Below are 13,606 nucleotides of genomic sequence, written 5' to 3' on the forward strand. Positions count from 1 at the left end.
GAGAGGAAGGATGACTCCTAGACCTGTCTTTGTCCCGTACTTGGGAAGATAAGCCGTTAGTTTACATTGCCAGGATGAGATTCAACTGATCTGTTTTAGAGTAAAGATCTTGGGGGCCCACAAGGAATTTCCTTGTAAACAAGCCCCTTGGGGAGGTGTGTGGCTTTTGATCTTTGTAGCTATCTATTTAGGAACAAAATGGGAGGCAGTGTTGCCTGACTCAGTTTCCAAGCTTGACTCTTCCCTTTGGCATAGTAATTTGGGGGTCCGGAGAGTTTTATTTTCCCTTCACAAGCTAACAGGAGCCTTTGGAGAGAATGCTCTGGACCGGTGAGTGAGCCATGAGTTCGGGCCACAGGCTCCGAAGCCGTGAAGCCTTGGTACGGAGCGGGTGGCGCTTCGAGGTCAGTGCCACAGGAGGGAGGTCAGGGCCAGCGTCAGACGTGGGACCCCATGGAGGGCGGAGTGGAGGCCCCTTCGTTCGGGGGCGGAGGGATGACTCTGAGCATTCAGAACTTTTGTGCATCTCCCTGTGGGTGCATCTCTTGGCCAGCGAGATGCTTTGACACAGCCCCTTAAGCTATTTTAAGAGCTACCCCATAAAGCCTGGAAGGCACACCGGGTGGAGCTGGCGGCCGCCCGGGGCAGGCACTTTTGAGCCAGGGAGGAAGCGGGGAGGGAAGGAGGGCGGGAAGGACGGGCGACCTACTTCCTGAATCGCCTGCAAACGCCAGAGGAGCTCGGCCTGCGCTGCGCCACGATGTCCCGGGAGTCTGCCAGGAGCCTGGGGAAGGGTGAGGCCTGCCCCCCGCGAAGAGGGGTGATCTCGGCGACCCCTGGCGGCATGTTCGAGGCTGCTCCGGGAGCCCAGCCTCCCGGGAGCGCCCCACCGGCGGGGAACTGGTCGGAGCTGCAGTGGGACGCGGGGGCCGTGGGATACGGGGGGTCTCGACACCTCTCTGGGCCGTAATCGCCTTCGCTTCTCCCCGGCAGGAAGCGCGCCCCCGGGGCCGGTCCCGGAGGGCTCGATCCGCGTCTACAGCATGAGGTTCTGCCCGTTTGCTGAGAGGACGCTTCTGGTCCTGAAGGCCAAGGGAATCAGGTGGGCACCCAGGCGGGGCACGCTCCCCGAGCTGTCCGGGAGCTTGCTGCAGGCGGCGGCGTGGGGTGGGGTCTCAGCCCCTTTCTACCCGCCTCCCGCCAGCGTCCTTTACTGCACATTATTCTCCGCCCTTTGGGAGACAGCAAGGTATAGACCCTTCCCCTAGGAAAAATAGGCCACAGATTCCAACGGTCTAGGACAAGACTCCAGGTCTGGGACACCTCATTTAGATTAACCAACCATTTAATGGATTAGAAAAGCCGAGGCTCCAGTGATGTTAGTGATTTGCCCGGGTAATAACCGGCAGCAGCTCTTTCAGCTTTGGTAGGTCGCAAATTCCTGGTCCAGAGTCCTTTTGCTTTCGCCCTACTGTGATTCCCCATTCTTATTCCAGCTCAACTGTTAGTTGTTACTCTGAATGTATTGTTCCCTCCTGGAATAGTAATTTACCCCAGTACAGCAGAGTTTAGACCCTGACCCTCCTAGAGTAGTGCTGAGTTTACTGCACATATTCCTGTGGATTGGGCTGTTGGTTGAGTCAAACAGAGGGAAGTGTCTGTCTAGCTCATCCTTCTGCAGAGCCTGTTTTGAAACTAGCGTAGTTTTTGACTTACGGGCTATCCACAGGACATATGCAACAGTCACTTCACTTTTCTCTGACACCAAGTATCCATTGGAACCACTTCCTTTCCCATGACCTTTGAATGTCTGTTGATTAGACATTTATTAGATACCTGTGGTGTGGAAGGCTCTGTGGAAGTTTAAAACAAAACCCCCATTCTTAAGAAATTTTCTGTGTGTTTAGTGTCTGTTAACTAATTTTAGTTTTCTAAGGGGAGAATCTTTAGTAGGCAATTATTTTCCCTAAAAGAAAGGTAAAATGCATTTAAAAAATACATTTGAAGGGGATTTGTCATTACTTCACTAAGAAATGCCTCTCATTTGGATGAGATTATGATTCTGAACACAGAATACTTACTATTTAGTAATGTTTATCAAAAACACTGTCATATTTGCTGTAATAGAACTCTTTTATTGTACTAAGAGAAATCTAATTTAATCGAAATTGAAAAAGACCTTTTTTGGTACTCATTTAATTGAAAAGTCCAGGAGCATGACACAGCTGGATTCAGAGGCACAAAGTCCTGGGTTATGTGCTTCACCCTGGACCTTTAGTCTGAAACAACCCTACCTTATTTACTGGGGCAGTTTTCCAAAGGAACATTGGAAGTATCTTCCCATAATAGTGTGGGTAGAAGGGAGGAAGAGGGTGGTTAACAGCTTCCAGGCAGTGCAAACAACAAAGGTCTACTACATTAATAGACCAGTTTTAAGCTGGAGCCTCTAGGAGGCTTTTACTGGGAAAGTACTAGATTCTAACCACATGATATGACTTAACAAAGCATGGTTTTCTCTAAAAGATGCATCTTCCAACTTGCTGTGGCAGGTGTATAGACTTGTTGGCTCACGATGCCAGGTTACCAAAATGCATGTGTGTTCTGAGATACTTTTTTTTTTTAAGAACAAAAGCCCAGGATCTGCCTTTTGTTTTCATAGTAACAAAAGTTTTTGTTTGTTTCATAGTTCAAAAATGTTGATAATTCTTTGGCAAGCAGCCAAGTAATTTTTTTTTTTTTTTTTTGCAATGGCTGGTACCTAAGTGTCCAGTATTCTGTCAGCACATGAACCTTTTAAATTATACACACACCTGTGCTCATGTTCAAATTGGATGTTCCTTTGTTTCCATGGGGGATTATGTATTTAAATCCTTAAATGAAACGCTGTTCTAGCTACAGCTGTGGATGGAAAAATAGAAAACAAAAGGTATTGGTGTCTATTTTTTTTTTTTAGTAATTTGTTCTATTGAATATTTATTCAGCCTTGACGATCATATGGACTTGGCTCTTTTCTCTTAGTTCCTCTACTGTCTCAGGCAACATACAAGATAGACCTAAATACAATCTGACTATAGCCTGGACTTCACCTGTTTTCTTCCTTTTTGGTTTACTTTGTACGATTTACTCAGACAACATGTTTTTTAAAAATCAGTGCATGGAGATTTAATCTGAAAGCTTTTTTTGTGAGTGGATTGTTGGTTTTCTTTTTTTTTTTTTTTTTCGAGATAGCGTCTCACCCTGTCACCCAGGCTAGAATGCAGTGGTGCAATCATGGCTCACTGCAACCTCTGCCTTCAGGGCTCAAGCAATCTTCTCACCTCAGCATCCTGAGTAGCTGGGATTACAGGTGAGTGCCACCACACTTGGCTAGTTTTTATATTTTTTGTAAAGATAGGGTTTCACCATGTTGCCCAGGCTGGTCTTGAACTCCTGGGTTTAAGCAATCCGCCCACTTCAGCCTCCCAAAGTTCTGGGATTACAGATCGAGCTATCACACCTGGTCTTGTGGGTGGATTTTAAGGATTCTTTAATATCTTTGTAAAAACCAAGAAACTTTTTACTCAAATTAGCAAAATAAATTGAATTTTATGTTGGTTCTCATATAGTGGGTAGTGGACACAATTCAATTAGTTGCCTCATATGATTTATAACTAAGATACCTCTTAGCCATAAATGGAGTATCTTTTTGACAGTTTTAAAGCATTTCCACTGATACATTCATTCATTCATATGAAATATTTCAAAACAAAAATATTTACTAAGTCCTTATCTGAAACTTTTTATTTTCTTCAGAGTATTTATATCTATTTAGCATTTTGCTCACTTACATGTTTATTTACTACTATGAACAGATACACAAGATCCCACCTTTCGTGGAGCTTACATTCTAGGAAGATAACTTAATAAACTTGTAAATAAGTGAGCAAAGTAATTTCAGATACACATTATCAATTCAATGAAGAAAGTAAAACATGATAATCATGTAATAGAAGCTGCTCAGCAACTTCAGAGCTGTGGTCAGGGAGGGCCTGGGGATATGTATTTGACCTGGGAAGACCTAGGAAAAGGCAGGCAGAGGAGGCAGAGGACCATCAGGTGCAAAGACTCTAAGGTGGAAACACATTTGGCAAATTCAAGCAATATAAAAAAGGCCAATGTGTAGAAGAAACATAGGGGAAAAGCTTCATGACACTGGCCTTGGCAATGATTTCCTGGACATGACACCAAAGACTGGGCAACAAGACCAAAAATAAACACATGGGGGTACATCAAACAAAAAAGCTTCCACACAGCAAAGGAAACGATTAACAGAGCAAAAAGGCAACCTATGGAATAGGAGAAAGTACTTGCAAACCACATATCTGGTAAGGGGTTAATCTCCAAAATACATAAGGAATCTCTACAACTCAACAACAAAAAAACCTGATTTTAACATGGGCTAAGATCTTAAACAGACATTTCTCAGGCTGGGCATGGTAGCTCACGCCTATAACCCCAAGGCAGGCAGATCACTTGAGCCCAGGAGTTCAAGACCAGTCTTGGCAACACGGCAGGATCCTGTCTCTACAAAAAAATTAGCTGGGTGTGGTGGTGCACGCCTGTGGTCCCAACTACTCGGGAGGTAGGAGGACCACTTTAGCCCAGGAGGTTGAGGCTGCAGTGAGCTGTGATCAAGCCACTGCACTCCAGCCTGGGAGACAGAGTGTAAAAAAAAATTAAAAATTAAAAAAATAGACATTTCTTCAAAGAGGACATAAAAATGGGCAACACATATATGAAAAAGTGCTTATCACTAATCATCAGGAAAATGCAAATCAAAATCACATAATAACCTCACACTTGTCAAGATGACTATAATTAAAAAAGACAAAAAGTATTAGCAAGGATGTGTAGAAATCAGAACCCTTGCACACCGTTCGCACTGTTGGCGGGAATGTAAAATGGTACAGCTGCTATGGAAAACAGTATAGATGTTCTTCAAAAAATTAAAAATAGAACTACCATATGATTCAGCAGTCTCGCTACTGGGTATATATCCAAATTAAATGAAATCAAGTTCTCAAAGAGATATTAGCACTCTCATGTAGACTGCAGCACTGTTCATAACAGCATAATGTCAATGTCCATCAGCAGATGAATGGATAAAGAAAATGTTGTAATGCTATTCCACCTAAAAAGGAAGGAAATTCTGCAATACGTGACAACATGGATGGACCTTGCAGACATTATGCTAAGTAAAATAAGCCAGACACAGAAAGACAAATACTGCATGATTGTACTTAAAAGGTGTATCGAAAGTAGTCAAATTCATAAAATCAAAAACTAGAATGGAAGGAATCTAGGCAGACTCCTAAATTTGGGGTTTGATCAGCTAAGTGGATGGCAAAGAGGATTTATCCAAAAGCACAAAAGTGGTTTCCCTCTTTTCATAGTCTCCTATGTGTCTTTCAGGCATGAAGTCATCAATATCAACCTGAAAAATAAGCCTGAGTGGTTCTTTAAGAAAAATCCCTTTGGTCTGGTGCCAGTTCTGGAAAACAGTCAGGGTCAGCTGATCTATGAGTCTCCCATCACCTGTGAGTACCTGGATGAAGCATACCCAGGGAAGAAGCTGTTGCCGGATGACCCCTATGAGAAAGCTTGCCAGAAGATGATCTTAGAGTTGTTTTCTAAGGTTTGTGCATAAGAAATTTCAGCTCCTATTTGAAAAACCTGTTTTTTAAAGCGAAATCTGTGCTGCCATTTATAGTTCAGTGATTTGGGAAAAACAAAACAGGAATATACTTGTCAGCTCTGAGTGTCCTGCAAGTCCTTTCACGATCCAGTTCCTGTTTACCTTCAAAATTATCCCTTTTCACTCTTCTGACACTTTATATATGCCAGCCATACTAAACTTTTCTCAGAATTCCCAAATTCGGCCCTTTCTCTCTCAATTCTTGCTGTCAGATTCTTCCCACTTCTCACCGTGCCTGGTTATCTCCACATCATTTTTCACATGTCTGTTCAGACACTGCTGCCTTTCAGGAGCTTGTCAGGCTGGTCAGTGCTCTAGCTTCTGAGTTCCCATCTGTGTGAACTTTTGCCTGTCTTCTTGCCTGTGTACTGCACTGGGGTTGTGAGCTCCTTGAGGGTGAGGGCTGTGTTTGGATCACTGTTAGTTCGCTGCCTAGTTTTGTGACTGGCTCTGCTATTTCCTTGTGACTCTGAGCAAGTTACTTATTACTTTGCCTCTCCGTTCATCATTGGTAAAATGGATATAGTAATTGTTCCCACCTCATAAGATAAAAATCAGTTAATATAAAACGCCTGGAGCAGAGTCTGACACAGTAACTACTTAGTTCTTGTCCTTATAGCCATAGCATCAAGCAGCGAGCAGCTACTCAGATGACTGAATAAATGGCATTCCTGGAGAACTGTTTGTACCTTACTTAGCATCAACATTGTGGATTAGCACAAACAATTAATATTAACAAAGAAATAACTAACAGATGTGTGTTTAGACACCAAGAATAGCATGTCTGGTTATATGCCTAATATTGTCACCTTGGTAGTATGGTCAGTGTATAAAGGATTATCTTTAGAGAAAAAGATGGTTAAAGAAATGCCCTACGAGAAAGTTATAGGGAAAACATTCCGTTTTAGGAGACATTGCAAAGGGAAGCCAACGGGAAAGGAAGAGTGAGTCACCTGCTTAGTAAGATGAGGGTGAAAGAATAGTAGAGGTGGCTGCTGTGAGAGATAATGAAAGGGAACATGACATTTTCAAGAAAGATGTTGGAGAGTTTTACAAAGTAGTAACAAGTTAAAGGCATGCAGCTTCAAGATATGAAGTCATCAATATCAACCAAAAAACATAAGCCTAAGTGGTTCTTTAAGAAAAATCTCTTTGGTCTGGTGCCAGTTCTAGAAAACTTTTTTTAGTATGGCTGGAATATAAAGTATCAGGAGAAGAGATAAAATGGGTAACTTTGGAGAGGTAAACAGGAACTGGATTGTGAAAGGACTTGTAGGACACGTCAGAGAAAATGAGCTTTAAAAGTAAAGCTTTTAGGCATGAAGTTTTACTTTCATGCATAAAGCTACTACTTTAAAAAGTAGTCACAAGAGATTCATTGTACTATCTAGAAAGAAAATGAGCTTTAGAAGGAATGCTGAAGATGCCCATCTTTACTTCCCCACTTGCTTTTAAGGGAGAGGTGGCCTTATGTACATATGACCCTGCTCTCCTGGCCACAGCCCATCAGAACAGAAGCGTACCCCGCCCCAACACCTGGGCCAGTCACCTTCTCTCCTGGGAACTTGGAAATGAGACACAGAGACTAAGACAGTAAAGGTTAGGACAGTAAAGACAACTAAGCGTTGGGGCTCAAATATAACATTAGAGGCTAGGAAAACCAAAGCCACTTAAGAAATAATTTTTTAGAAAAGCAAAAATTAGAAGCATTGCAAAGGGACTGAAGTACATAAAGTAATATGGAGCAGAAATGTAAGGAAAAACAGATGAAAGACCAGGTAGACCCAGATGGAAATGTAGATGAAAGGGCTGCCTGAAAGCCTTCAGTCCCAGGGCAGGCTGAACTGATGTGGATGGGATTTCATGGGATTCTATATTTTTACAAGTGCCTGTTTACTTCAACTAGGATGAGTGGACTTCTGCATCTTGCAATGAAATGACACCAAAGACCAAAGTACTAAAACACACAAACACCATCACGAGCATTAAAGCATCTGATGCTACACCCGTCAAGTCTTTAGGTAGTCAGTCCCTTTTGGACAGTCTCCTGGCGTCCTCCCCAACAAAGAAATCAGAAAAATTCTCTACCCTAGCTCTTTGCAGTTGGGGCCCAGTTTTGTGACCTAGGCTTTTCCTGTCAGACACACACAACAGAGCTCAATTCAGAAACGAGCAAGGTGAGGAAACAGACTTGGTGGGATATCTGTTTAAGATATTCAGCTCTCCACTGGTTCTGCTGGTGAGAGTGGCAGCAGAGCTTCTGGGTTTCAGCAGTGTGGGTTACAAAATAAAATTCTCGAGTAGAAATGGCATCAGTGCCAGTGGCGTTAGCGGTTATCTCAGACTCTACTTTCTGGCAGCCGCACAAACTGAAGCATCTAATGCTCAGCTTGCACTAGCATCAGTGGGCGCTTCCCATGAGGCCAGTTCTCAGCATGAATTTGGGATGTTCTGTCTTAATTCCAAGCCTGTTTGTTCAGCCTCCCAATAATTCTATAAGCCGCCTAGTCTCCTTTAAAGAAAGTTGTGTTGGCCGGGTGTGGTGGCTCAAGCCTGTAATCCCAGCACTTTGGGAGACTGAGGCAGATGGATCACCTGAGGTCAGGAGTTCGAGACCAGCCTGGCCAGTATGGCGAATCACCATCTGCTGTACTAAAAATACAAAAATTAGCCGGGCGTAGTGGCACATGCCCATAATCTCAGCTACTAAGGAGGCAGAGACAGGAGAATTGCTGAGCCTGGGTGGTGGAGGTTGCAGTGAGCTGAGATCGTGCCACTGCATTCCAGCCTGGGTGACAGAGCATGACTCCGTTTCAAAAAAAAAAGGAAGAAAGTTGTTTCTTAAACATGCCAAAGTAGGTTCTGTTATTTATAATTGATAAAATCCTGACCAACCCAGCATTTTAGGCCACAAAACTGTTCCTAAGACCAGTCCGTTGCCTCTGTGAGCACAGGAACTTGGTGCACCCTTGATGTTTCTAGAACACCTTGACACCAGGACTATGAGGGTTCTGTCATGTTTTTATGTGAGGGGGCTGATATAGTTAGCCATAAACTGATAAACTAAGAAATTATTCTCTTTCTAGGTGCCATCCTTGGTAGGAAGCTTTATTAGAAGCCAAAATAAAGAAGACTATGCTGGCCTAAAAGAAGAATTTCGTAAAGAATTTACCAAGCTAGAGGAGGTAATCATTTCTCCTAGCTACCATCAGAGTAAACGATAACTATATCTACCCTCCTTTTCCTCCTATTCTTTTCTTCATATTCCCACTTCCCAAGTCACTTTCTGGCAATTAGGAAAATTCCCCTAAACATTTTTGTTTACAGCAGACTGCTGTTATAAAGCAGAAAGCTGTTCTGCTTAAGATATAAATCAAAACACCTAAAAATACTTTGTCATGGGCTTGCTGTGTTAACATTAAAGTAACAAGGAAAAAGAAAATTGTACCCACATTTCCACAAGCTTTTATGTATCCAGTTTTCCATGCTTGTTTGCAATCTTTGTCCATATATTTTTTAAAAATTAATGTAGCTCTAATCAGAGCATAGATATCATTCTGTGTTCTGCTTTTTTTTCTGTGTCCTGTGTCCACTTAGTATTACATACTAAATATTTCCCACCAGAAAAAGTTTGCAATGAACAGTACAGACACTTGAGGGAAGCCCAGATATATTTTACCTTCTTTTGGGGAAAGCTGACATTTGGGCCTTGGAGTCTGTCTCTTGGCCTTGAGATATTTCATTCATGCTAAGCCTGAAGTTTTTGCTGACAGAAGATACAGTTCCCGTCTTTTATGGGAATGCATTTAACATATTATCAGTAATATGACGTTTGCTGTAGGTTTTTCAGAAACCTTTTTTTTCATTATAAAGTTCTCTTCTATTACTAGTTTGCTAATTTTTTAAAAAGTCATAAATGTTGAATTTTATTGAATGCTTTTTCTGCATCTTTTACATCTATTGAAATGTTCATAGAATTTTTTCCTGTTAATCTGGTGAATATGGTGCTACTGACAGATTTTTTTTTTTTTTTTTTTTTTAATGTTTAACCATCCTAGCATTCCTAAGATAAAACCTACTTGTTCTCTATGGATTTTTATATGTACTGTAGAATTAGCTAATAAATGAGTTTTGTATGTGTGTTCATAAATGAGATTGGCCTATAATTTTCTATTCTTATAGTATCATTATTGGCTTTTGGTATCAAGGATATTCTGACCTCATAAAATGAGTTGGGTAACTAAGCTGTTTTTCTAATCTCTGAAACCATTTGGTAGGGACTAGTGTTTCTTTAAAACATTTGAGCCTGGTGTCTTTAACAGGGGTAGATTTTTCATTACTAGTTTGATTTCTTTAATGGTAATTGGTTTTTCGGTTTTACATTTCTTCTGGAATCAATGTTGGTACTTTATTTTTTTTCTGCTGAACAGTGTGGGAGCTGGAAAGTAAGATGCAGTCCATATTCTTCAGATAATTAGTTCAGTAGTAGACGGAACACAATCGGTAGATATATGCAATCTAAAATGCATACTATGCATTGAAAAAAACTATGGAGGTTATTTATAAAGGACAAATTAGTTTGGTGTTGGTTTAAATAGCCAGATAATATTCTCAATCACTCCCTTTGGCAAACCCTGTAACCAATTCACCTTCTTAAAATTTCAGAAACATACAATTTGTGTTTGGTTTTCAAATGATTGTCATCTGTTTAGTAGCTAATACAATCTATTTCCAGTATATTTTAAGTACAAATGCTTTTGCACTTACAATGGGGTTACATCCAATAAACCCATCATAAGTTGAAAATATCGTAAGTGGAAAATGCATTTAATAAACCCAACCTACAGAGCGTCATAGCTCAGCCTAGCCTGCTTTAAATGTGCTCAGAAAACTTCCATTAGCCTGCAATTAGGCAAAATCATCAAACATAAAACCTATTTATAAAGTGTTGAATATTTCATATAATTTATTGAATACCCATATTCAAAAGATGCTGGCAACACAGCACACATTAGAGCATTGGTTGTTTACTCTCCTGATGGTGTGGCTGCCCAGCATCAAGAGTATCATACTGCAAATCGATAGCCCAGGAAAAGAGCAAAATTCAAAGTACAGTTTCTACTGAATGCTTGCTTTTGCACCATTGTAAAGTTGAAAAGAATTTAAACTGAACCATCATAAGCTGCAGACTGTGCATTTTATATTGAAAAGTTAGTATTTTTAATTTTTGACACAGGGAAGTACCCAAAGCATAAGAACATACACATTTTCACAAAGTGAACATAGTCATGGAACCAGCACTCATATCAACTAACAAAATATTAGTTTGGGCTTTTTTGTAGTTTATGCAAATGAACTCATATAATGTTCATCTTTTTGGGTCTGCCTGCTTTCATTCAATATTAGATTTGTGGGTTCATCTATGCTGTGTGTAGTTCTTTCCTATTCTTTATACAGTGTTCCAAAGTATAGTATATTATAGTTTACCCATTCTACTCTTGATAATAAGCATTTTCACATTTGGGCTATTACAAATAGTGCTGCAGTGAACATTCATATACATATCTTTTGGTGAACATGTGTTACATTTCCAAGTAGAATTGCTCGGTGATAAGAGTATGCATACTCTTAAAACATGGTTGTACCAATTTACACCTCTATGACAGTGGTTCCATACCCTTGCCAACTTCATTTTGTTCATTTTAGGCATTCTCATGGATGTATAGTGTTATTGTATTTTGGTTTTAATTTGCATTTCCCTAATGACTAATGCAGTTGAACACCTTTCCAAATGATAATTGGTCATTTGGACATCATCTTTTGTGAAGATCAAGTCTTGCTCATTTTTCTAATGGGTTATTTGCCATTTTTCTTACTGATTCCCAGGAATCCTTTCTATATTCTGAATACCAGTCCTTTGTATTACAGATATGTTGTACTCTGTGACTTGTTTTATTTTTCAGTTTTCCAGTTTATGTTGCGATTGTTTTGCTTCATCTCAGACCAACAGATTCTAAAGCTTAATTAAGTTTTTTGATCAAACAGACAAAAACCCAACTTGGATACATTGGAGTAAAAACTGCTTCTCTCACCTGCTCTACTTAATTTCCCTTCAGCGTTTCTAGTGAGTCTTACTACATGCACAAATAATAAATACTTTTATGCTGTTTAATGTTCAGGTTCTGACTAATAAGAAGACGACGTTCTTTGGTGGCAATTCTATCTCTATGATTGATTATCTCATCTGGCCCTGGTTTGAACGGCTGGAAGCAATGAAGTTATATGAGTAAGATATTTGAATATTTTGTGCATAATCTAGGATGACAGTTGGCATAGTATATATTGACCTTTCTTTTTAACAGAAGTTAAAATATGTAATACAACTGGTCTGAATGAGAACAAGCAGTCGGGAGTCTTGGACTATCCAGGGCATGTCATATACCTACACTAACTACTCTCCATCACTGGGAGGAGGCAGGGATTTCTGTGACATGTAGTAAAGTGCTTTAAAATTTACTCCTTCCTTCCTGATTACAAATCCATAAGGGGAAGGGTACGGTGGCTTATGCCTGTAAGCCCAGCACTTTGGGAGGCCGAGCTGGGTGGATCATCTGAGGTCAGGAGTTGGAGACCAGCCTGGCCAATGCGGTGAAACCCCATCTCTACTAAAAATACAAAAATTAGCTGGGCATTGTGGTGCACACCTGTAATCTCAGCTACTCGAGAGGCTGAGGCAGGAGAATCACTTGAACTCGGGAGGCGGTTGCAGTGAGCCGAGGTCATGTCACTGAACTCCAGCCTGGGCAAGAGCAACACTCTGTATCCAAAAAAAAAAAAAAAAAAAAAAAAAAAAAAAAATCCATAAGGTTGTAAATTTTTATAAGGATGTTGTTGCCAGATTGTATGATCAGTGTTACCTCCCATTTACCAGTAGGATTTCCACATTATTTTCCAAATTCTGTTTTGAGTTTGGCAGCCACCTTGCCTTACTCCCGCTTCTTGGACATTAGAGCTATTCAGGGTTACTTTTGGTCATAATCTGGGTGTAGACTAATTAACATAGAACATTCCTGATTGTATTGCCTGTTCTCATTTTAATAAATTGTCAGTTTCTCTCTTTGGGCAAGTTCTCACATTGACAAGTCGCTTCACTCTAGTCTCATTCCTCTTGGGTAAAAAAGGAACCTCTATAATGTCTTTCAAATTGAATATTCTATTACATGCATTTTAAAATATTTTTAATGAAATATTTAAGGGGAAAAAATGAAACTGTAGAGTAATAATGACATTTGGGAGACTCTGTGATGTCATCCTAGTTGACCTAGCTCACACCTTTCATTTTTTCCTCTTCCCACAGGTGTGTAGACCACACTCCAAAACTTAAACTGTGGATGGCAGCCATGAAAGAAGATCCCACAGTCTCAGCCCTGCTCATTAGTGGGAAGGACTGGCAAGGTTTCCTAGAGCTTTACTTACAGAACAGCCCTGAGGCCTGTGACTATGGGCTCTGAAGGGGGCAGGAGTCAGCAATAAAGCTATGTCTGATGTTTTCCTTCACTAATATGAATAATAGCATGCTTTTATTTTACCAAGGGTTCAGGTTGCATGGGATCATCTTCTCTGATGTGACATCGACAGCCTAATGGTGGGGTCTCCTTAAGGCCCCGCTACAGAAATGAAAATGCATTTCCTGTCTCAACATGCTAAAATGACTCTGAGGGTTCTACCATAGTCCATGCTGAAAAGCCCAATTATCATCTTTAGCAAAATCTGGACTTCAAACTTTTTTTTTTTTTTTTTTTTTGAGACCGAGTTTCACTCTTGTTGACCAGGCTGGAGTGCAATGGCCTGATCTCGGCTCACCGCAACCTC

General features: G+C 40.8%; 1 protein-coding gene across 2 annotated transcripts in view; it reads left to right on the forward strand.

The window, feature by feature from the left end:
* The window catches only part of GSTO1 (glutathione S-transferase omega 1), a 584,823-nt gene extending 571,528 nt beyond the window's left edge, over positions 1 to 13,295 (forward strand). The window contains exons 2-7 of one of the 2 annotated variants that reach the window (XM_050804925.1): positions 733 to 794; positions 994 to 1,102; positions 5,452 to 5,674; positions 8,821 to 8,919; positions 11,914 to 12,020; positions 13,092 to 13,295. In XM_050804925.1, coding sequence (XP_050660882.1) covers positions 761 to 794; positions 994 to 1,102; positions 5,452 to 5,674; positions 8,821 to 8,919; positions 11,914 to 12,020; positions 13,092 to 13,245 — 726 coding nt within the window. In that variant the 5' untranslated portion in view covers positions 733 to 760 and the 3' untranslated portion in view covers positions 13,246 to 13,295. Of the gene's footprint in view, positions 1 to 457; positions 795 to 993; positions 1,103 to 5,451; positions 5,675 to 8,820; positions 8,920 to 11,913; positions 12,021 to 13,091 lie in introns of those variants that run through there. The other variant, XM_050804924.1, reaches the window with a different exon arrangement.
* The last annotated feature ends 311 nt before the right edge of the window (positions 13,296 to 13,606 follow it).

This window comes from Macaca thibetana, chromosome 9 (assembly GCF_024542745.1).
Source record: "Macaca thibetana thibetana isolate TM-01 chromosome 9, ASM2454274v1, whole genome shotgun sequence".
Taxonomy (NCBI): Eukaryota; Metazoa; Chordata; class Mammalia; order Primates; family Cercopithecidae; genus Macaca; species Macaca thibetana.